The sequence below is a fragment of the Onychostoma macrolepis genome, chromosome 02 (assembly GCF_012432095.1).
Source record: "Onychostoma macrolepis isolate SWU-2019 chromosome 02, ASM1243209v1, whole genome shotgun sequence".
NCBI lineage: Eukaryota > Metazoa > Chordata > Actinopteri > Cypriniformes > Cyprinidae > Onychostoma > Onychostoma macrolepis.
This window is the reverse complement of record NC_081156.1, coordinates 24,567,979-24,590,910: the sequence shown is the minus strand read 5'-3', so window position 1 is coordinate 24,590,910 and position 22,932 is coordinate 24,567,979. Positions and strand designations below refer to the sequence as shown.

General features: G+C 34.8%; 2 protein-coding genes across 3 annotated transcripts; one reads left to right on the top strand and one right to left on the bottom strand.

Annotated features, from left to right (window-relative positions):
• Positions 1–81: 81 nt before the first annotated feature.
• Positions 82–6,749, bottom strand: LOC131531426 (dehydrogenase/reductase SDR family member 1-like). Of its 2 annotated transcripts, none has more exons than XM_058762179.1 (10): positions 6,727–6,749; positions 4,606–4,749; positions 4,373–4,516; positions 4,218–4,297; positions 3,009–3,141; positions 2,682–2,825; positions 2,508–2,577; positions 2,019–2,099; positions 1,738–1,901; positions 82–1,314 (listed from the first exon to the last, which is right to left on the bottom strand). In XM_058762179.1, the coding sequence occupies exons 2-9, from the start codon at positions 4,747–4,749 to the stop codon at positions 1,771–1,773; spliced, it is 927 nt and encodes a 308-aa protein (XP_058618162.1). In that variant the 5' UTR covers positions 6,727–6,749; the 3' UTR covers positions 82–1,314; positions 1,738–1,770. The 2 variants fall into 2 exon arrangements, with proteins under 2 accessions (XP_058618162.1, XP_058618154.1); XM_058762171.1 differs by lacking the exon at positions 6,727–6,749 and adding an exon at positions 6,421–6,579.
• Positions 6,750–9,590: 2,841 nt separating this feature from the next.
• On the top strand, positions 9,591–22,832 carry si:ch211-14a17.10 (paramyosin). Its single transcript, XM_058745032.1, has 46 exons — positions 9,591–9,696; positions 9,776–9,828; positions 10,274–10,312; positions 10,438–10,447; positions 10,785–10,859; positions 10,974–11,033; positions 11,161–11,244; positions 11,337–11,426; positions 11,544–11,603; positions 11,745–11,810; positions 11,929–12,015; positions 12,130–12,213; positions 12,317–12,397; positions 12,477–12,554; positions 12,669–12,758; positions 12,891–12,953; positions 13,232–13,294; positions 13,477–13,536; positions 13,627–13,701; positions 13,883–13,969; positions 14,060–14,137; positions 14,445–14,507; positions 14,917–15,006; positions 15,099–15,188; positions 15,271–15,360; positions 15,464–15,553; positions 15,690–15,779; positions 15,880–15,942; positions 16,036–16,095; positions 16,187–16,246; positions 16,431–16,499; positions 17,066–17,152; positions 17,237–17,317; positions 17,427–17,495; positions 17,639–17,728; positions 18,440–18,517; positions 18,972–19,061; positions 19,192–19,281; positions 19,416–19,505; positions 19,750–19,896; positions 20,060–20,149; positions 21,174–21,251; positions 21,485–21,631; positions 21,735–21,806; positions 21,903–21,938; positions 22,035–22,832. The coding sequence occupies exons 1-46, from the start codon at positions 9,624–9,626 to the stop codon at positions 22,586–22,588; spliced, it is 4,020 nt and encodes a 1,339-aa protein (XP_058601015.1). The 5' UTR covers positions 9,591–9,623; the 3' UTR covers positions 22,589–22,832.
• Positions 22,833–22,932: the final 100 nt, after the last annotated feature.

Sequence of the window (22,932 nt, the reverse complement as noted above, 5' to 3'; positions counted from 1 at the left end):
GTTTTTAAGGTGCACAGTTCACACGGTTAGATATTGAGCTAATCGATGCACTGTGTTTCCCTCACAAAGATAAAGCCTTAATAAAAAGGTAAATGTTTAATTTCATTATTAAAATCTAAGTGGCAAACCACATTCAGAGAAATGTTAATTGGTCTGTTCAGTGACAAGCATCATCATTTGTGCAAATGGACTGGCAGAGGCTTCACTGTCATATATCTTGTTACAGTATACACCACCAACTAATCAGTCGAGAAAGCCTTTGAACATATCTTCATCAGTAGCTGATACTCAAAACATTGGTGACTTGCATGATCAGAATGACAGTTTTTTTTTTTTCGGTTTTGTTTTTTGCAACCCCAAAAATACCAAATTGTGAATGCTCTGATGTCCCAAAATATTAAATGTTTTATTATAAATTTGAGTAGTATTTGATCTCAAAATGCTACAATATTTCAGATTTCAGTGTTATCGGAAAGTTCTATGTTTTCTTCCATTTGTTTTGAAACATGTTTGGTTAACTGTTCAGGAATTTACATTGCAAATAGAAGTGACCATGTCATTGACATTTGCCACACTCAAAACTACCATGTTATCAACAAGCTCAGGGCTGGGTGTGCCTTACACACATATTTTCCACTTGTGCAATGTGAATTATTTTTTGCAGTGAAGATCACTGTCAGTATTACGGAAATGAGATGACATTTTTTTCTGATACAAGTAATAAATATACTGAAAAGTATGATTTTTTGACGCCCAGACATTGTGGCTTATATATGCTGGGGGTCTTCTTATTTAATCGTTTTTCATTAGCAACAGTAGCAAGAAATTAATGACAATTTTATAGCCAGCTAAATGACTATCTTGGTGGCATATTTAAAACAACGAAGTAAAAACACATACATGATCAACATATGTAAAAAGCATTTACGGCAGCTGGCGCAAAACACTCTCTCTGGCCCTCGGTCGTACTTCTTGTCAAGCCCCGTCTTAGATCACATAAGGAGTTAGTCAGAACTACACTAAGTCAGTGTATCATTGTGTTCTTCCGGCATGAGATGTAAAATAACCATGTAAAAGTGAGAGTTGGGCAATAACGGACTGGTGTTCTATTCATATATAAAGCACACAAGCTCATGAGCTCCAGTGTTACTGTGAGATTACTTTCACACACAGTAATAAATGGATAGAGAATCTCCAGATTTGTTCTTTCTTTGTGTCAATTTACCTGCTGACACAGGCTGAATGTGGTAAGAGCAGCATTGCTTTGATGGCCATGATATTTTGATTGTGATTTAGGTCCTGTGGATGCAGCCTCTGCAAGGAGTAATAAAAAAAAAATGCTGATTGTGGTAGGTTTCATGTGCAATGGTTAAACAGACATGCTTTTCATAGTATCATAATATTGATTTTAGATATTATTTTAGTATATACTTGAATGAATATACAGTTACACTATTGTTCAAACATTTGGGGCCCGATAAGATTTTAACTTGTTTTTTAAAGAAGTCTCTTTTGCATCAATTTGATCAAAAATATTGTAAAATGCTAATACTGAAAAATATTACAATTGAAAATTGCTATGAGTTCTGACAACAATAATCCTCTGATGAACTGTGCAATTAGTGTCTTCCAGACTTTGGAATTTTAATCAGCACTTTGTTTCTTTGTAAAAATAGGCATTACAATAATCTTAGATACACAACTTTATTTATTTATTTCAAAAAATGACAAGATTACCAAAAATAGCCACAGTCTTTGCACCAAGAGGTGTTAGAATTTGCCAAGGCTCAGCATGGAACGAGGCACTCTGATGAATGAAGGAGTGAATACGGACAGCCAGGACACATAGGGCACCTGGGAAATGAGGAACTTCAGAGAGGTGTAGTCCATAACACTGCGACCTGAAACGAAAAGTATAAAAACCCTCTGTAGAATTTCATTTTGGAACATCTACATGCAAGTATCGTCAATCATAGCAGGAAGCACCATCACTCCTACATAAACATCTGTCAATGTACCATCAACATCCTTGAATCCATAGCGGCGAGCGAGCTCACAGGTCATCAACACTTGCCCAGTCATTGACATCAGACTTTTATCTATTTGTCACCAAGAAGCAGAAAGTAACACATCAGTAAGGGCCTCCAGACAAATCAGAATAATTCATAAACCTTTTTCCCTTTAAATGAACAGTTCACTAAAAAATTTAAGTTGTGTTATCATTTAATCACGTTTTCTGTTAAACACAAAAGAAGGAACTTGAAGAATGTTGGTAACCAAACAGTTTCTGGTAGCTATTGACTTCCATAGTATTTTTTTCTATACTATGGAAGTCAGTGGTTACCAGCAACTGTTTGATTCCAGCAGTCTTCAAAATATTTTCTTTTGTGTTCAACAGAAGAAAAAAACTCTTACAGGTTTTGAACACCTTGTAAATGATAACAGAATTTTCATTTTTGGGTGAACTATTCCTTTAAGTACTCATTCAGTCTTTAAAAAAATCCAACCTTTGGCCAGCTCAACTATGCATCGTCCACTACACTCCGTCGTTTCACCCTTGCTGAACATTTCCTTGAACTGAGAAAGATAGATTGTAAGACATTTATGAAAATGTATTTGTATCATAATCACACCTGTTCTTCATGAACTTGCAAAGCAATGATGTAGTAAAAATGGCTTACTTTTGGATCAAATCCTGGAGGAGCCTCATCAGAAGATATATACTGATTAATTAACTCAGTCTGAACGGCCCCTGGCCAGAGGCTTACAGAAACCACACCTTTCTTCTTCAGCTCTATTGCCATGTCCGCTGCCATTCTGTCACACTGAAGAACCAAAAGAAAGTTTAAAGCATAAATGAACAATGAAAATGAATAAAGGAATAGTATACGAACAAATAAAAAAATGGAAGTGGCATTCTGTGCAACTGAAATGAACCAGCTTTCAAATATGTTACACTGAAAATGACTTTAGATTCAGAATCTGTATTGCTGTGTGCACAGACTCACTGCAGCTTTGCCGACCCCATAGGGTACATTAAAGAGATAGCGCAGACCACCCATGGATGATATGAACACAATCAAGCCTTTGCCCTGAGCCACCATCATCCGTGCACCATACACTGAGCAGAAATAGTGACCCCTGTGAAAACAGCAGTGTTGGGCTAGTTACTCAAAGAATGTAATATATTACTCATTACTAGTTACTCCTTTCAAAAGTAATATTGTTACACTACTAGTTACATTACTTTTTCTTCACGCCCCACAGAAGTTGTAACTGTGTATCTTCCACATAAAATTCTTCTAGAATGTTACTAACAACATATTTCTGCCTCATCATTTGACCAAAATCCACATTGGATCGCAGTCAGAAGTTATTACAAACACTCAGTGGTGATTGATAGTGACATTCAAGTAGAAGTGTTGTATTAATCTCATTAATTGTCATGTGTAGTTTGAAGCTAATTGTAATATCTCCGTAACCCATATACGATTATATTTCATTATGTATTTTATCAAATCACATAAGTTTGTAAGAAACTGTTTAATTTTCCAAAAAGATTTTTAATTATAGTAATGTAATGTACCACATGCTGATCAGAGGGATGTGGGTGGGATGTAATCTGTAATATTATTACATCATCTTACAATCTTATTAGTAATTAGTTACACTATTAGTTATTGCAAAAAGTAATATTATTACAGTAACTAAGTTACTAGTAACTAGTTACCGCCCAACCCTGGAAAACAGTGACCATAATCTTTAAAATGGCTCCGAAAGGCCAAAGAAATTTAATTGCTATAAATATTTTCAATTATCCAGCCTTTAATCACAGCTTTTTTCTTCAATTAAATAATTTGATTTAATTAATTGTGCAGCTCAGCTTTACAGGGTCAAGTAAGTCAAAAATTGATGTGGTACTGATGTTTAGTTTGTCATACGCAACTGATTTAAATATTTGGGGTCAGAATGATTTTTTTTAAAGAAATTAATACTTTTATTCATGTATTTTAAATTATATTAAAATAGAAAAGTTATCTGAAAGTTATTTGATTTCACAATATTACTGTTTTTCTGTATTTTTATCAAATAAATGTAGTCTGATAAATGACAAATAGTTGTAAAATGTATTCAGAATTATTATTATCTTTCTTCATAAATTTTTTTTTTTATCTCATTTGGAGTCACCTCCAGATTTGTACTGTACTGTACTGCACCTGAGTCCAGTGTTGTTGATTGTGTCCCAAATATCTGGATCCACCTCCCAGAACTTTTTGTTCAAGTTGTTCATGATAGCCTAACAGACATAAACACAACAATAGTAAATGTACAGAAAAACTGCATATTTGTTCCATAGTTAGCTGTGACTGACCTGTACACCAGCATAGGCATTATTCACCAATAAATCAAGTCTGCCATGTTGCTCACGCTGGACACGTTCAAACAGCTCCTTGATTTCATCCTCTTTAGATGAGTCACAGACCACTGGGAGACACTGGCCACCTCTCTCTGTCACCTGTTATCATGAAAATAAAAGCAGCATGAAATCAATATAACCCCAAGTTAAGGTTTATTATTGATACGATCGGGAGCCAGTTTCCACACCTCAGCTGCTGTCTGCTTCAGAGTTTTCTCCTGTCGACCAGTGATGTACACAGTAGCGCCAGCCTCAGATAACTGAAGGGCAATACCTCTTCCAATTCCTCTGGAAGCACCAGTCACCACACAGATCCATCCTGACAGTGCCATCTGACAAACACACGCAAACATAAATTGATGACAGTAATAACAATGTCCGATCTTTAGAATTAGATCACTGAATTGGTTACACTCAGTTTAAATGATTTGTTTAAAAATCTTCCCAAGCAGTTCTTGAGTCAGCAATTCACTGAAGGTCTTGCAGACTTACAACAGCTGAAATATGCTATTTTGGTTAAAAACAGCAATATATGCATACATATTATTGTAACGTTTTAGTAATATGCCAAGCCAGGAAGTCAGAGACATGTGATGACGTATAATGCAGTAAATAACCACTGAATCATTTTGTAATTGGTTCTTCATAACAAACCATAAAAATGCAAACGTTGCATCAGACTTATGACTTTGATCTTTGTTCATTTCATACTTATGTGATTTTGTGATGTTTTCCACATTACACAACAAGATTATATGGATAAAATGTATGTGTTTGGGCCAGGGCCTAATTGTCATCTGTTGATCTGTGATCTTACTGTGTGAATTATTTGGTTTTATTTGAACAGAAGAATACTTAATGGACTACAATGTGTTGTTAACCAAACTCATTACCCAATATTTAGTTATCATTTGCTCAACCAATTATATTTTGCTGATAACATATGTCAAAAAAAAAAAAAAAAAAAAAAGTAGCCTATAAGTGTGTTTCTGGGGCGGAGTGTGATGGGTAGGATTCATCAGAAACCCACCGAGAGTCCCGAAATAACAAAGAAGCGGTGAAAAATAAAAGCCCGTCACCTGTGGTCACATATCCATTACTATCTTCACGATAGCCTACATATGTTTCCATGCAAAGTTGTGAAAGTTCCGTTTCCTTTCAAGGGTTCTAGAGAACAAAAGTCGAGACTTTCTGGGAAACTGCAGCAAAGTATCAATAATAAAAACGAAAGCTGCTGTAAGTGTGGCTCTTTTTGTCCTACATAAACGACTTGCGCCTCGGAGCGCGCATGCGGACGAAACCATAACAAACGCTGTCTTGTTATCTTGCGCTCGGAGGCGGGCCCCTGCCGCCTGATGTTTGGTAACGAAATTGTGAGAGACAGCTCTGTGCGACACTTATACCGAATCAAGATTCGGGTACTTCAAAATGACTAAAGTTTTGAGATAGTTTGCAATGAGACTGGGCTGGTTAGTTCAGTTAATCAGTCACGCCAACGGTTAAGGCAAAGGCACATGAGTTTGTTTTGTTTTGTTTTTTGTTGCGCAGCGCATAAAGAAATTTAGGCTACTCTGTAAATGTTTCATTCGTAGTTCACCCGCATCTTTTCTTATGCGATAAAAATGGTCCGACTCAACAGCCTACTTTTTATGCGCATTTTTAGAATGTATATTCCCATCGGCGTCCATCCAGCGTTTTTATGCAGTATCCCAAACTCCGCATAAAAATAGGTAGAAACATAACTAATGACAGTTAATTGGCACAGAATGAAAGTTATGCAACAGCGACGCATCATCACAGTTAGGCTGTTTACCAAGGAGTCATGCAGATTAACGTAAACTTGAATATCTTGTCTCACTCGTTTGAAGTCTTCGACTTCGACACTTGCGTATGTTTTATGAGACTGTTCGAAGATATCATATAAATTATATTTAATGAAAAATCTACTTGCGTGTTGCGACCTTCTTCGTGTAGGTTACATGTAAACGCAACACAAAGGCTACCTGATAAACGCTGCGGTTAAACCTCCGATGAACGGTGTTTTCTCTCAGGAACTCTTGCCTGGATTCAAATCAGTACACGACAGGCAAAGTTCGGTTAAATGATCTGTATTTCTTGCAGATAGCACAGTTCTGTTTATGGCCATCCTCCTATTCCCGTAATACGTCTAATATAAAGTCAATGCGTTTTGTAACGTGCTTATAAAAACATAATTAAACCATATGAAATCACCAACACAATAATGTTACCGGCCTTTTTCCATTTGTTCACCTTTAGCTTATAATTACACAGAGAAGGAAATCTAGTACCTTGATTAAACATTTTAATTACAGCAAGGTAAAGTTAACTCTTCCAGTTCTGCCAACTAGCCTACTGTTTAATGCAGAGGTCTTCAGCCCTGCTCCTGGGGACCCACTCCCCTGGAAAGTTTATTTCCAACTGGCTTCAGCACAGCTGCCTGCAATTTTCAAAAGTCTTGAGGATCTTGATTGGCCGCTTCAGATGTGTTTGATTAGGGTTGTAGCTAAACTCTTCAGGATAGTGGGTCCCCAGGAACAGGGTTGAAGACCTCTGGTTTAATGGACTAAATTGGTTTGAGGATCTGCAGTGTTTATACAGACTATTCAACCAATAACCATAGCCTCACAATATGATTCTACTTTTCCAAGCAGCCATTTCTTATTGGTTTTCTTTGCAGGTAGGCTACTTTTTCCGTTTTTATTGAGAGACCAGTAGAAAGGAGCTATGTGACATTAGTGACAAAAGTGACATTCAGATACTTTTTTCCTCCTTTTTTTAATACTATGTATTCAGACATACTACTCATACTGCGTAGTAGAGAAGTATTCATAACCAGGATGCGAACACAGCAAAAACCAAGATCTCCTCAAGAGCACAATATATATCTGATGACAATGGTAATTTCATTGCATTAAAATGGCAGCATGGCCCAACAACATCACTGCCCATATAGTGGTGGTAATCACTGAATTATTCACTCACTGAATTTACCCATCTGAGCTTGGGTTTATGAGCATTTGGGCATCAAAGGACCTTGGCCACAATGACATATTGCATACTGTGTACTTTCCATACATCAGTCCAGATAACCTTTGTGCTAGTCAGCTTGCATGTTACCAGTTAAAAACATGTCCGAAAACATGAATACCCAAGTTTCAGTCCTCTGTCGTGCCCTCTTGTTTCCTTATTTGGTCTTCTTCTTCTTCTAGTTTTACAGCGGATCGCATCATTATTTGGTCATGTTCCTGTCCTTGTTAAGTGTGATTATCAGTTAATTCTTGTCCAGCTGTGTTTTAGTAATTATCTTTGATTTATCCTGTGTATTTATAGTACTGTCTGTTCAGTTAGTGTTTGATCTACTTGTTACTCCCCGGTGTTCCTGTGTGTCAGCCTTGCCTTGTCTTGCCCTGCCTTGTCTACATTAAAGACTATTATTTTGAAGTTACTCCTCGTCTCCGTGTTCCTTCCTGCTGTGTGCACTGTGACACCAAGGCCCTCGCATTTCTATTTTTAATAGTTTGTAGCATCACTTAAGTCTCCTAGTAACCCCCTTTCTTTGCTCTTTCTTTGTACAGTACACATGGTTGGGTAGGCTATTAAGCTGCTAAAGAGTGGTTAGTGCTAATTAATGCACTCTCACACAGATGAAGCCTAAATAAAAAAAGATAGGTTTAATCTCAGTAATAAAAACTAAGCAGTAAACTATGTTTAGCGTGACATGCATCATCATTTGAGTGAATGTACTGGCAGAGGCATCACTGTCATATATCTTGCTCTTACAGTACACGCCAAACAATCAATTAATGAGCTTAGAATGAGCTGTTTATTAGTAGGCTTTTATAGCCAAACCTCAAACATAAAATGTATACTTTTAAAGCCAAGAAAGCCTTTGAATACACGACAGAGATCTGCTAGTGAGCGACGCCTCGTGGTACCATTACAAAGAGGCTCAAAATCACTTTCCAGAACATTCTCGTTCACCGTTCCTGGCTGGTGGAATGATCTTCCCACCCCTATCCGGAGTGCTGGATCCCTGTCAATCTTCAAGCAACATCTGAAAACTCATCTCTTTCGACACTACTTGACTTCACCCTACACATAAAAAAAAAAACAAAAAAAAAACTCTTTCTCCTTATTTATTCCTTCCCTTGTTAGCTTGTACTTATTTAAACAATGCCTGAGACTTGGTGTTACAAGCACTTCGTTTGTCGGATTGCCTCTTCAAGATGAATCGCTTTATGTATTCCCCAATTGTAAGTCGCTTTGGATAAAAGCGTCTGCAAAATGACTAAATGTAAATGAATACATCTTCATCACTAGCTGATACTCAATATAAATCAATACTCAAAATGATACTCAAAACATTGCTTACTTGCATGATCAGAACGACAACATTTTATTTTTATTGCAACCCTAATAATTCCAAATTGTCAGTGTTCCAATGTTCTAAAATATAAAACGTTTTAATAATGAAACTATTTAATATGAAATTTACATTTTAAGTTTTATTTGTAAGATTTCAGTGTTATCAGCTGGCATTGCATTTTCTTCCATTTTTTCTTCCAAGTTTTTAGTTAACTGTTGATGAATTTGCATTACAAATAAAAGTGACAATGTCATTGGCATTTACAAAACCACCCTGTTATCAACAAGCTCAAGGCTGGGTGTGTCTTATACACATATTTTCGTCTTTTGCAATGTGAATTATTTTTGCAATCAGGGTCACTGTCAGTATTACCACAATGAGCTGAAATTTGTTCTGATAAAAATAGTTGCTGAAAATTTGTTTTGGACAGCATGTTTTTTGATGCCCAAACTTCGTGGCTTATACTTTTCATATGCTTTCATATATTACATTTACAAACAGTTATAGCAATGTTGTAGCCAGCTACATTAATTTTTCTTCGTGGCATATAAAAATGCATGTACATGATCAACACATGTAAAATGTAATGACTTTCTCTGGTACTGGATCATTCTTCTTGTCAAGCCCCGTCTTAGATCACATAAGGAGTTAGTCAGAACTACACTAAGTCAGTGTATCATTGTGTTCTTCCGGCATGAGATGTAAAATAACCATGTAAAAGTGAGAGTTGGGCAATAACGGACTGGTGTGCTATTCATATATAAAGCACACAAGCTCATGAGCTCCAGTGTTACTGTGAGATTACTTTCACACACAGTAATGAAGTGGATAGAGAATCTCCAGATTTGTTCTTTCTTTGTGTCAATTTACCTGCTGACACAGGCTGAATGTGGTAAGAGCAGCATTGCTTTGATGGCTTTCTGACAAGAGAAGGAATGATTGTATGACATGATATTTTGATTGTGATTTAGGTCCTGTGGATGCAGCCTCAGCTAGGAGTGATGAAGAAGATGCTCAGATTATGGTAGGTTTCATGTACATTTCATTGTGGTAAGTTTCCGACATAATTTTTTCAGATGTGACTACATATCAGTACATTATAATGTACTGATTTGGTGCTCAAAAAACATTTCTTATTATTATCATTGTTGAAAACAGTTGTGCTGCTTACTACTTTTTGTGTGTGGAAACCATTATATGTTTTTCATGACTCTTTGATGAATAGAAAGAACAGTATTCATTTGAAATAGAAATGCTTGCTAAATACATTTTTTTATTTATTGCAAAAACATTTTGAACATGAAGTTTAACTTGTGTTTCTAAACCAAAATTGTGCAGCTTTGATAAATTAAGCGAAATAATTATATTGTTAGAAAACTGAATATTTCTATATTTAAATTGTAATGTCTTTCACAGTGCAAAAACTCAGTGTGAACAAGGTCTAAAGTGATTTTTCCCACACATTTTAGGCACATAGGGATTTCACAAGAGAAAGAAGAGCCATAGAGGTGTGGATGTTTTTTAATCTTTGTTGTTGTTTATTGTTTGTGTTTTTCATGCATGCATGCACTTTTAAATGTACTTAATGTTGTTTTTAAATTAATTTCCTTTATCTCTCTGTTAATCTACTAAGGACTGTTCAGGTATGTGAATTATATTTTTCTTTACTATATTTTATTCAGAAGCATTTTAATCATATGTGACCCTGGACCACAAAACCAGTCATAAGTACCAGGGGTATGCTGTATTTGTAGCAATAGCCAACAATACATTGTATAGGTCAAAATTATCAATTTTTCTTTTATGCCAAAAATCATTAGGATATCAAGTAAAGATCATGTTCCATGAAGATTTTTTTGTAAATTTCCTACCGTAAATATATCAAAACTTCATTTTTGATTAATAATATGCATTGCTAAGGACTTAATGTGGACAACTTTAAAGGCGATTTTCTCACTACGATCATCATCTTTACTTTAGGCCTCCGGAAAGATCTTGATGAGATGAATATTAAATGTAGGGATTCTTATAAAGTAGCAAAGAACAATATTGATGGTGAGTCAACCCATATTCATTCTACACAAACCTCAAAAAAAAAAAAAATATATATATATATATTAACCATGCAGTTCCATCCTGGAATATTTATATTGGTGGACATGTTCGCAGGTCTTAAAAGCGAGCTGAATGGTCTTTTTAAACAAGTCAGTAGCAGTCCAGCCAAGGATGGTATGTGGAAAATAATGATACTGGTGAACACAGCTGTAACATATTATATATTTTTTGTAACATATTATTATTTATTAGCAAAAAGACAATGGTTGACACTTTTTACCCTTGTGTTCCACCTGTTCAGTGTTAAACATTCTCCAGAAATTCATCAACCTACAAGAGCTGGATGCGATAATAAGCACTGAGAGAGATGCCACAAAGATTGAAAGTGTGTTGCAGCAATATTACTTTTATTATTAACTGGAATATTATCTCAATATCCCATGTATATTCACACAGTTGTTATCTCAAATTCAACAGGACTGGACAAGCGTCGAAAGGAAGCCGAGAGAGACTTAGCAGGGATGAAGACAGAATTTTCAGGAAGTGTTGAAATATTCGAGCGGGCAGGTAGAGATACACCCCTGTTCATGGAGCAATACCACCCTGACACTGCATTTTTAGCCCTTGCTCAATTGTTAACCAAAGGAAACGGAAGTAAATGTTTGTTCATTTTTCTTCATCTAGTTTCAAAGATAAGCACAGAGATGTTGAAAAGCGATAAGGCAACCTCAACACCTCTTAATGGTGTGTATGACCAAAACAGCTCACTTTTGATTTATATCATCTAAAGCCTCATCACGAGTGAAAAAAGCCTACATAAAATAAGTAATTAAACCCAAAACTGACTAAAATGCACATGCTTATATATTCATATCTAATCTATAGAATTAAAGAAATATCTGGAAGACAAGCTCAAACAACCAGGGGAAATAGGTGGCGTTGCAGACCAGGGTGAGTTTAATGAGAATGAGAGCAGTGGATCACAAATATTTTAGTAGTGATTGTGGATGAAGTTTTGAAAGCAGTTTGATTGTTTTCCACGATAGAATACAATTTGTTTTGTTTTTAGTGCTGCAGATTGTTATATTGCAAATTAAAGCATTGGAACTGAAGATGCGTATCTCTGGTATATTTAAGACACAAGCACAGATAGATGGTGAGTGTTTATTATTGATGTTTACAAAATCAAGCCAGGAAGTTTTGAGATGGTTTGGGCAAGTTTATTTTTAGTAATGTATGATTGTTTAATCTCTTTTTGAATGTTTGATAGTAATTATAAGCAAACTGGAGTATAAAAATGGCCTTCTATCAGATCTGAAAGAGGAGCGAGCAGAGAAACACAGAGAAAAAATTGGTATTTTTAAAAAATAATTTATACCATCTATAATCCATGTTATGTGACAAATAAGAGGTTCGTGATAACTGCAGCATATTCTTTTTCCGTTTTGTGTTCACAGATATACTCATAGCAGCACTGGAGAAAGAAATATTAGATCTGAACGCCGAATTATCAGCTCTTAAACAAACACTTGTTGATGGTATTGGAATCTAATTTAGCATTTTATATTTAGATGTGGGAATCACTACTTCATCCTGCCAATAATTTGTATCTTGTAGAACAGACAAATGAATTTGATGGGAAAAGAGTACAAATAATGGACAAAATTGCCCAATTTAAGGAAAAAGATGAGATAAGTAAGTTACTTTCATTTAAACATACCCGATTCTCATATCTCGTGAATTATTGTTTAGTGTCACTGTTTTTGAAAAAATCATCAGTACAATTTATAATACTTTTGCTACTTTTAGTTTCTAGAATTCTTAAACTCCAGTTTGAATTTATGGAGGCACTAATTACGGGACAGGGACAAATGAAAGCACACGAATTTAAGATAAATGGTGAGATCTGAATGGTTTCTAATCATTATTATTGTCTTTTTTTTTATTTATATGTATATTTATTTTCCTTTTTTTAGCCAGGCTTTCCTAAGCCGCTTTAATAATTGTGATGTTTATGTGATTTTGGGTTAGATCTCCAGAAAGAGCTTGGAAAGGAACAGGACAGGGCATTATATCTGGATGTTGACAACAAAAGTAAGATTGATATATTGTCTTGTAATTACCTAAAATTATAGCAAATGTAATATGGATGCTCATGGATGCTTAATCCATACAAATGAAAAAACACTTTTTTGTAAATGTCACTATGCATTCATTTATTTAGCGGATTTTGCCCAATTCAACTTACAAATGAGAAAAATAACACAATTTGTCATAGTATTTACAATATGCCATGTTAATATTCACCTTGGCCTTTATCCCAAATGGAACATTTATTGTTCATTTATCTGTAATTTCTTCTATACACCCAGGTTTACGCAAAAAGCTGTTTGTCCAGACAGAACAGTGCAAAGACCTGATGGATCTGTACATGAGTGAGATATTTTACTCTTCTTGACTCCCAGCAAGCAGCCATATGAAAGCTTTGTTCACAACATGAGAAATTTAAATGGGATTATTAAATGTTATTCGCAGATTCTGCTAAAAAAAAAAAATAGAGGTTCATCTTACTATTATTGTGTTACAGTCATCATTATTTATGCATTGTCTTTTCCAGATGCAGAAGCTGAACTGGATATTCAAGTAAATAATGTATTAGATAAAACCTCAAAGGCAGGTGAGTTGAGAGACACAAAATATAAAAAATTTTTTTACATGCATTATTTGCATTTAATTTAACATACATGGCAACATTTCCTTTCCACAGCTCTCCAGATTATTTTGCTAGGCCTCGAAATAGACCAAATGATGAAGCAAATTAATGCATCCTCGTCTAATGATGGTATGTCTGTTTTTTGTACTTTTTATGATTTGGTCTGAAAAACAATCAGCATTAATCAGGTATAGGATAACAATTGAAACCAATTCTTAACATATATTGTTCTGTACCACGTTTCAAGAACCGTTTTTTCCAGTTTTCATGTGGAAATGTAATATTTACTCTTTTTGTACATTTATAATAGATTTGAAGCGAATACAGGATGAAAAACTCAAAGAACTGATGTTGAAAAAGGAGGAACTTCAGAAAAGTGACGCTAGCTCTGAAAAAAGTGTGTCTCTTTGCATTAATATCTACCATAAATCTACCATCTTTATGTCTTTTGACTCCATGTAAGCATGTTTTTGTCTCTGCTTGTCAGTTCTTAAAGTGATATCGCTTATGGAGGAAATCTGGAAGACACAGAGAGAAGATCCAGACAACTTAAATAAAATCAGCAGTGAGTATATAGTGTAGTATACATGCAGTAGTTATGCTAATGGGAAAAAATTGATGGTAAAGGCCAATTCAGACCACACCGACAGACGCCAACAAACATGTTTGTTGGGTTTTGTCTAATCAGTGTGTTCTGTTGGTGTTGGTTGGTGGCGGCGCATGTTTTCGATGATTCAACATGTTAATCGAATCAGTGTTTGTTGGGTCTTGGAATGTCTGAGAAGTGATGTACTGTACTCGGTCAGCTATCGGCGTTGGTGTAAAGTGTTGGTGACCTCAAGGTTTCAACACGCATTCTCTTTTGGTTTCAGATCTGCAGAAGGATCTCCTGAACCTGATAAGCAAATTAGATGATAAAATGGCTTCAAAACCAAGTGAGTGGAGAGTTATGGTCCTTGTTTGGAACTAAGGCTCATGTTATTTGCAGTTATGTTCACGAACCCATACCTATAGATAGTTTGGTAACACTTTAGTATAGGGACAAATTCTCACTATTAACCAGTTGCTTATTAGCATGCCTATCATTAATATATTCTCTGTTTGTTAGTATTTAGAAAGCACATATTCTGCATGACCATATTCTGCATCCCTAATCCTACCCAATACTTAAACTTAGCAACTACTTTACTAAGCAAAAGTACGATTTGTTAATAGCGAGAATTGGACCTTAAAATAAAGCGTGACTGATAGTTAAAAAAATTTACTTTGAGTATTACACAAGCTCATTTGTTCAGATATTTTTGGCAGAATAATCAATATTACTATTATTTTTGTTTGTCTCAGTGCTAAAAATCATTGCTCTCCAGTCTGGTGTAACCTGGATAAGAGAAATGCTGAAAAGTGTGACTGCACAGGCTGAGATCCAGAAAGCTGGTTGGCATTGATACTTTTCAATCATTTAAAAGAGGTATAAATAATGGTGTAACGTTTCTCAATAATGCTATATTTACACTGACTTCGGACAGAGCTTCAAAAGGAACTGGATGATGTAAAACGTTTGCTGAATGAAAAAAACAAAGAGCTGGCTGCTTCGACCGGTGACGTCAGGCAGATACGTGAGTGAAACCTTTCGTTTTCAGAGCTCAAACAATAACTGAAACGGCAATCGTAGCTGTCATTAAAATGCTTGATTTACAGAGAAAGATATCGCTGCTCTGAAGAAAGAAGTTTTGACATTGCAAATCCAAAAAGATACGATTGAAAGGAATGCAATGCAGAAGATTAAAGGTATAGCACATTCATTCAGCAGCAAACCATGAATTGATTTTCATGATTCTTTTTTCTTTGATTAAAACTAATTAATTGAATTCAATTGTTTTCTCTTTCACAGAGCTTCAAGATAAACTAAAACAGAGTAACGAGGCATTGGATGATGCCAATAAATCACTAAAAGAGAAGAATGCCATACTATCACAACAAAGTAAGTTACTGAAGAGATTCACCAGATCAGAAAGTGATGTCTGGTTGCTACAAATAATTGGAAGGATTGGAAGATTCGTCTGCCAATGTCCAGTCAGATCATTGCTATATAACGTTTTAATCTGATGTCCCCTTAGTTACAAAGATCAACAATCTCTTAGATGAAGTGAGAACCTTGAAACAACAAGTGCAAGCAAAAGAATCCCAAGTAAATGCTAGAATAGCTGGTGAGTTTCATTCATCTCTTTCACTCGTTTAACAGCAAAGCACATCAACACTGGAGCTCTCCATTAATTCAAGAACACAACTTGCTGCTGTTCTTTTTAGATCTCGAAAGGAGCCTAATGATGAAGGAAGAGGAAAATGCCAAAATTCGTGTGGAGAATGAAAGTAAAACAACATATTACTGCAGTCTTTGGTAAGGACATTTAAGGCATTGTCTAAAGAACAGTTCCTCATCTTGCCTATTCTGTCTCTCTCTAGAGCTGAGAAAAGATTGTGTGGACACTGCTGAATGCCCTGAACTCCAGAAAAAATATACCAGTACCTTTATCTTTCTATCTGTGTAAAAATACATTTTGTAAACAGGATTTGGACAGTTGTGTAAACAGTATACTTGGTGGCTGTGTTACAGAAATAGAGGCTGAATATAATGATACCATTTCTAAGCTGAACAATGACATTCTTAAGCAGGGTGAGTGAAGATTCATAATTAAACTGGTTAATCAAAGTTAATCACAAAATAGTATAAATAATGCCATGAATACATGCATAATAAAACAGAAAAAGCATCATCTTGTGTTAAACCCAAAGTCGATATCTACTACACTCTTTTATACTGTCACATAATTCTCTCTGTCCAATGCTGTTGTTTTCAGCTTATATCATTAAAAATCTAATTGATGAAGTTCAGTACCTGGATGAGCAAACCACTCAAGGATTCCCAGGTAATGAAGGTGTATGTCCATTGATTCTGATATCGCATAAACTGCAGTACTTTTAGACACACACATTAAAAGCAGATTCAACCAGTGCACATACATTAATGTTTTTAAAAGAAGTCTCTTATGCTCATGAAAAATACAGTAAAAAAAAACTATTATTGTGAGATATTATTGCAATTTAAAACTGATTTCTATTTAAATATATTTTTATGCTGGCAAAGCTGAATTTTCATTAGTCAGTGTAACATGATCCTTCAGAAATCATTTTAATGTACCAATTTGGTGCTCAAGAAACCATTATTATTCTTATCAATGCTTAATATTTTTGTGGAAACCGTAAAACTTTTGATGAACAATAACTAAAACTAAAACTCTTGACTGTCACTTTTGACCAATTTCATGCATCCTTGCTGAATAAATGTAAACATTTAGTAAAGAAAAAAACGTACTGACCCCAAACGTTTGAATGGTAGCGTACATTCCATGCTTTCATTCGACATCACATGTTGAAGGGGTAAAACTTTCAATAGTTTGATGTGCTTTTCAGTATATGGTTATCTGCTTCTTAGAACTGAGGCTAGAACTGGAAGAAAAGAAAAGAGAATTGAAGGAGGCAAAGCAGAAATTGCAAGCTGGGGGATCCATATCAGCCAAAAGTGAGACCATCCCCATTTGATCAATTTTGGGACTTCTTCATCTGAAGAGAGACTATTGCACACTTACACAATGCTTTGTTACAGCTCTGGATGCACTTGAGTTACTAACTAATATAGGGAAGCTGCAAGAAGATCCAACTGAAGACAATTCAGAAAAGATTCGCAGTAAGTTTAAACAAATCCATGTATGTGCTCTCGTAATCATTTTCATTTCTTCCTTCAAAAACATTTAATCCATTATCCTACAGTTGGTGATGTTCTTCTCTTCATTTAGAACTGGAAGATCAATTAAATGGTTTGCTGGCTGAGTTGCAAAAATCTGGAGAGAACGGGCTTGGACTGGGTGAGTTCAACCAGTAGACTAGCAATGCCAAGATCATGGGTTTGATTCCCAGGGAACACATAAACTGATGAAATGTATAGCTTACCATTGTTAAAAGTGTCTTCCAAATGTGTTAATATAAATCAGCTTTTTCTTTTATACAGCCTTGAAAATAATGTCTATAAAGGAATCAATGTCTAAACTAAAACAAGCACAAGTACAAATGCAAGAGAAATATACAAAGGAAATAAATGGTAAGTCAATCTTCAATGCATCATTATCAGAAGATTGTTGATTATTTGTTTGAGTAATAGTGGAAATGAAGACTACACTGTAAAAAATGACTGTGATTTTAACGGTAAAAAACTGTGAAAATGCTACAGTAAAAACCTGTTAAATGGTTAACGGTAAGTTCCTGTAAAATATACAGGGAAAAACCATAAACTGACGTTCCCAGAATTCCCTGCGTTGCATTTTGTTTGAATTTGATGTTTTTTCTTTGAAATAACTGTTTTTTCTGATCAGTTATGTTTATTAGGGTTGTATGTTACATCTAATGTTGTTAAATTAATGTTTATTGCATATTTCAGTTTAATGAGTCTCACCATGATGGTGTTTAGTGCTTGTGTGAATGACACTGTGCACCTTCTATATATGTTATTATTTAAAAGCTGTTTGTGATGGGCTTTGGTTCATCATGTGACTTTCTCATCACCACCTGCATTTGGTGGTTATCAGTGTATTACAGATTTCAGTACTTCAATAGGTTGGTATATTAACATTATATCAGTTAATGGAATTACGGTATTTAACTGTAAATTTAAGTTAAAACTGTAAAACCTAAAATGTCGTTACCGTATTTTTTTACGGTAGAATTCCGGCAACCACAGCTGCCGGTTTTTTACCATACATTTTATGGATTGTTTTTTACAGTGTACTAAACAGATATTCTTGTTGTTGGTCAGGACTAAAGAATCAAATAGAGAACAAAGAAAAAGAGATTTTGCTGTTGCGGGCTAGCTGTGAACTGTCAGATAAGCTGAGTAAGTACATGAGAAAAGGCAGCAAAGAATATTTTTTGAAAGTGATTTTACCCATCCTTTACAGGGATAGTTCACCCAAAAATTTCAATTTTGTCTTTATTTACTTACCCTCAAGGTGTTTGAAACCTGTATGAGTTTCTTTCTTTTGTTGAACATAAAAGTAGATATTTTGAAGAATGTGGGTAACCAAACATTTGCTGGTCCCCATTGACTTCCATAGTATGGGGACCAAAAACTGTTTAGTTACCCACATTCTTCAAAATATCTTCTTTTGTATTCAGCAGAAGGAAGAAATTCATACAGGTTTGGAAAAAGCTTGAGTGTGAGTAAACACAAAATAATAATTTCACCAAAGGAATGGGTATAACGGTGCATATTTCCTACCAGATATGTACTCTGCATTTTAACCCACTATGTTGTTACTAAGACATGCTCCTTCTTTTTGCACAAACAGATGACAGGATACAAAAATTAGAAAAGGAGCTAGAGGGAAGCAAACAAAATTTAAAAAAACTGCAACAAGAATCAAATGATAAGATTGCATGTAAGTTACAGAGAAAATGCATACTGTTGTGATACCATCACAATTAACTTTTATTTCTTTATAATGATGCATTTTAAACATGTACATAGCTTTCTGTTTTCAAATATTATCATGCCATTTTTTTTCTCAGCACTACAGAAACAAATTAAATCAAAGGACAAGCAGCTTGCTAACACTGAAGATCAACTGCAAAAGACAAATGCTGAAAACGCTGCTTTGAGTAAGAAAATCTAGTTATAAATAAAGACAACAACATTGCAAAATGAATCAACCCACATTTATGTTTGATTCCATTTTGTCACCTTTGCATGGTTAGTCATACCTCAAATTTCAGTTTTGTGTCTTTTGTTTCAGTCAAACAGCTGAACAATCTGAATGATGACTTGAAGAAACTCAAAGAGGAGAAAAATAAGGCACTGGAGAATGCAAAAGAAGAAATTGACGGTATGATCACGCTGTCAAAACACCAAAGACACGTGCTTGAATAATTATCAAGTTCACTTTTCCAATACTATACAATATCTTTAAGATTGCTGGAGTGATTAGACGGCTTGGTCTTGATAAGTATATGAAAAAGCAATGATCAGCTTGTGAGAAACAAAGTGCCAAGATGACATCTTTAACACCAAATTTGACCCATTATACCGCGGTAGAATCAATTTGACAATTTCTGCATTTTTGTGATCAGGTTTAAAAGAGAAATTGCAAAAACAGGAAAAAGCGCTTACTGAAAAGGATTGGTCCCTGACGGAGAAAAATGAAGTCATTGCTGCATTGAAAAAGCAATACGACAATACGAAGGGCGAGCTTGAAAAAGTAAATAACAAAAACAGAGGTCAGTGAAAAGGTCATGCTCTGCTTAAAATCAGAGGAATATTTGGTTCAAAAATGGGAAAATTCAGAGTATTGCAATCAGATTTGCTACAGATAAAATGTAATGATGCTACAAGTTACACAATGTTACTCAGTATTAACTTTTTTTTTTTTTTTTTGTCCAGAGCTACAGACAGAGCTTAAAACAAAGGACCAGCAACTTGTTAAAACTGAAGCCAAACTAAAGGAAATAAATGCTGAAAATCAAGACTTGGGTAAGAATAAAATCATTGAATAATGAATGACAGAATTGCTGATAGAAAATCCAATATATACTGTGTAAAAATGAATTAGTCCAAGCATTTTTTTTTTTTTTTTTTTTTTACATATTATATAATCACATATCCTCCTGACTATCAGGAAAAAAACAGTTTTGTGAATTTAGCATTTTGTCATGTCATTAAATTGTTTAGAGCATAAGAAAAAATTTGAAAAATAAAATGTTATGCCTCTGTAGAGGACATTGGGACTTTAAAAAAATAAATAAAAAGACATGAATAGACATGAAAAGGCAAAAACAGTGGGATTTTTTTGGTTTAATCACAAATCAATTTTAATTTTTTATACCAAACTTTATATAAAGATGATCCTCAACTATGTTATGAAAGATATTTTAAAAAACATTTTTTCTTTATGCAAAGTTTTTCCATGATATACAATTTATCTATAAACTGTACCTAATTTGCATATTAATGTGTTTTTGGGGCAACATAGAATGAACAAATAAGTGCAATAATGAGAGTAATAATTAGCAAGATTTTCATAATAATATCTAATATTTAATAGGAATATTGATGTATAATTTTATTTCTCTATTCATTTGTTGTGCCTGTCAAAATGTGTAATAAACATGCTTCAAGTCCTGGTGTCCTCTACAGTGGATATGTATGAAATCGATGTCCTGTTTCATAACAGAAGGTCATATTTTGATTTGAAACCTCATAACATATTCTTGAGATGTTTATTTATGACAAACAATTTGAAAATTAGTCAGATTCAAATGATAATTACTTGATCACTAAATTAATGTCAGCCATTTTTTAAGACCAAGTAGAGGGAGTGTTCATGGTGAAACATCCAATCATTTGGTATCTCTGAAAAGACCTGAATGTGCTCTGTACAGGACATCCAGACTTAAAACTGTGACATGTAACGTCTCTACAGAGGACAAAACTCTATAGCTGGTAGTCAGGAGGATATGCATACAGTAATTTAATTATTTCTTGCCCTTTGTTTTAGTTCACAAGCAGAAGAAACTCGAAAAGGAACTACAAAAAATTACAGGGGAGAAAAATGTATTACAGGAAGAAATCTCTGGTATGACAATACAGTCAAAATACCACAGAAGCAAAAACACAATCTCCACTTCATGATAGAGTTCACATGTCCAGTATTTTTTACTTGCTTTTACTTTTCCCAATCAGCAGATGTAAATGTGCTCTGCAGCTTTATATTTTATAATTTGATCTATTATATTGTATTCAAAACTCAAATTGTTCATTTGAAAATTTTCTAAGCCTAATAATACGTTTTTTCATCCCTTTTATCAGATATAGAAAAGACATTGGAAGCAAAAAAACAAGAACTTGCTAACAAGGACCAGAAACTCCAGGAGAAGGACAAAGAAGTTGCTACACTGCAAAAGGAAAATGCTGATACAAAGGACAAGCTTAAAGAAGAGGAAAAAAAAATAAACGGTGAGTGGGGTGCAATAATCTTTCAGTATAGTGAACAATGCAAATTAAATTTGGCCTGGGAAAGGTAATCTGACAGGTTTTAATATTTTCACAATATTTATAGGTTTGATCAATGAGAACGAGAAACTTAGACAAAACCTGCATGAGACTAAAAAGGAAGTAGAGGAACTCAACGGTGAGATATTTCTTTTATCTAAGCAAGAAGTATTACTAGCATTATTTTCACAATTAACAATGTATGGTTTTATTTCTTTTGTAACTCTTCATCTAGAAATTATAAGTGGAAAAAAAGAACCTCCTAAGAGTGGTAAGTTTGTGATCTCAGTCTGGTTATAATATACAGCTAAATTCAATCAAACAAACAAACAACAAAAAAAAATGTCTGTCTGTGTGCCCACCACAGAATGGCCGAGGTTTGATGCAAACACTGCCCACCGCAGACTCATCTTGTCACAGGATGAGAAAGAAGCACGTACCTCTTTATTCCCTCAGCCTGTCCCTGACACTCCCAAGCGCTACGACACAGCTATTGCAGCTCTGGGAAAAGACGGATTCGATGCTGGAAAGCATTACTGGGAAATAGGGGTGATTGGAAGAAATTGTTATGTTGTGGGTGCAGCCAGGGAGTCCGCTCAGAGAAAAGGTATTCTGAGATATGGCCCTTCAGCTGGCTATTGGGTTATTCAGAAGAATAGAGATTCAAAACTTTTTGCCAATGCTGACAGGCATGTTCCTGTACAAGCTGATGCACCTTCTGTAATTGGAGTCCAGTTGGATTTTAAAAATAATAAGGTAACTTTTTATAATGCAGAAAAGAAGCTTGAAATCTTTAGCTTCACTGGCAATGAGCTGCAGGGGAAAATCCATCCATATGTTGAAACCTGCAGTGATACTAATTTAAATGAGCCTCCCTTAGTCTTAAAGAAACCTCAATCCACCGATTGGCTCAAGCAGTGATCTCCATGTATTAGGAGTCTGGTTTTGTATCCAAAGAAAACGCTTTCTGCTTTGATACTTCAGCTTATTACTACTCTCAACTGCATGCTTGAATGGCATCTACATTTGAAAAACATAAATATTTATCTTTTTTTTTTATTTTAAAAGGATGATTCATGCAGAAATGAAAAGTCTGTCAGCATTCACTCACCCTCATATTGACTTACTCTCTTATTTGGAAAATTAAAGAAGATAATTTGCAAAATGTCTGTGTTTTTTTGTTGTTCAGACAAGTGAGTGGTAGGCAGAACTGTTGCTCATCAACATTTTTCAAAATATCTTATTTTCTGCAGAGGACACAAACA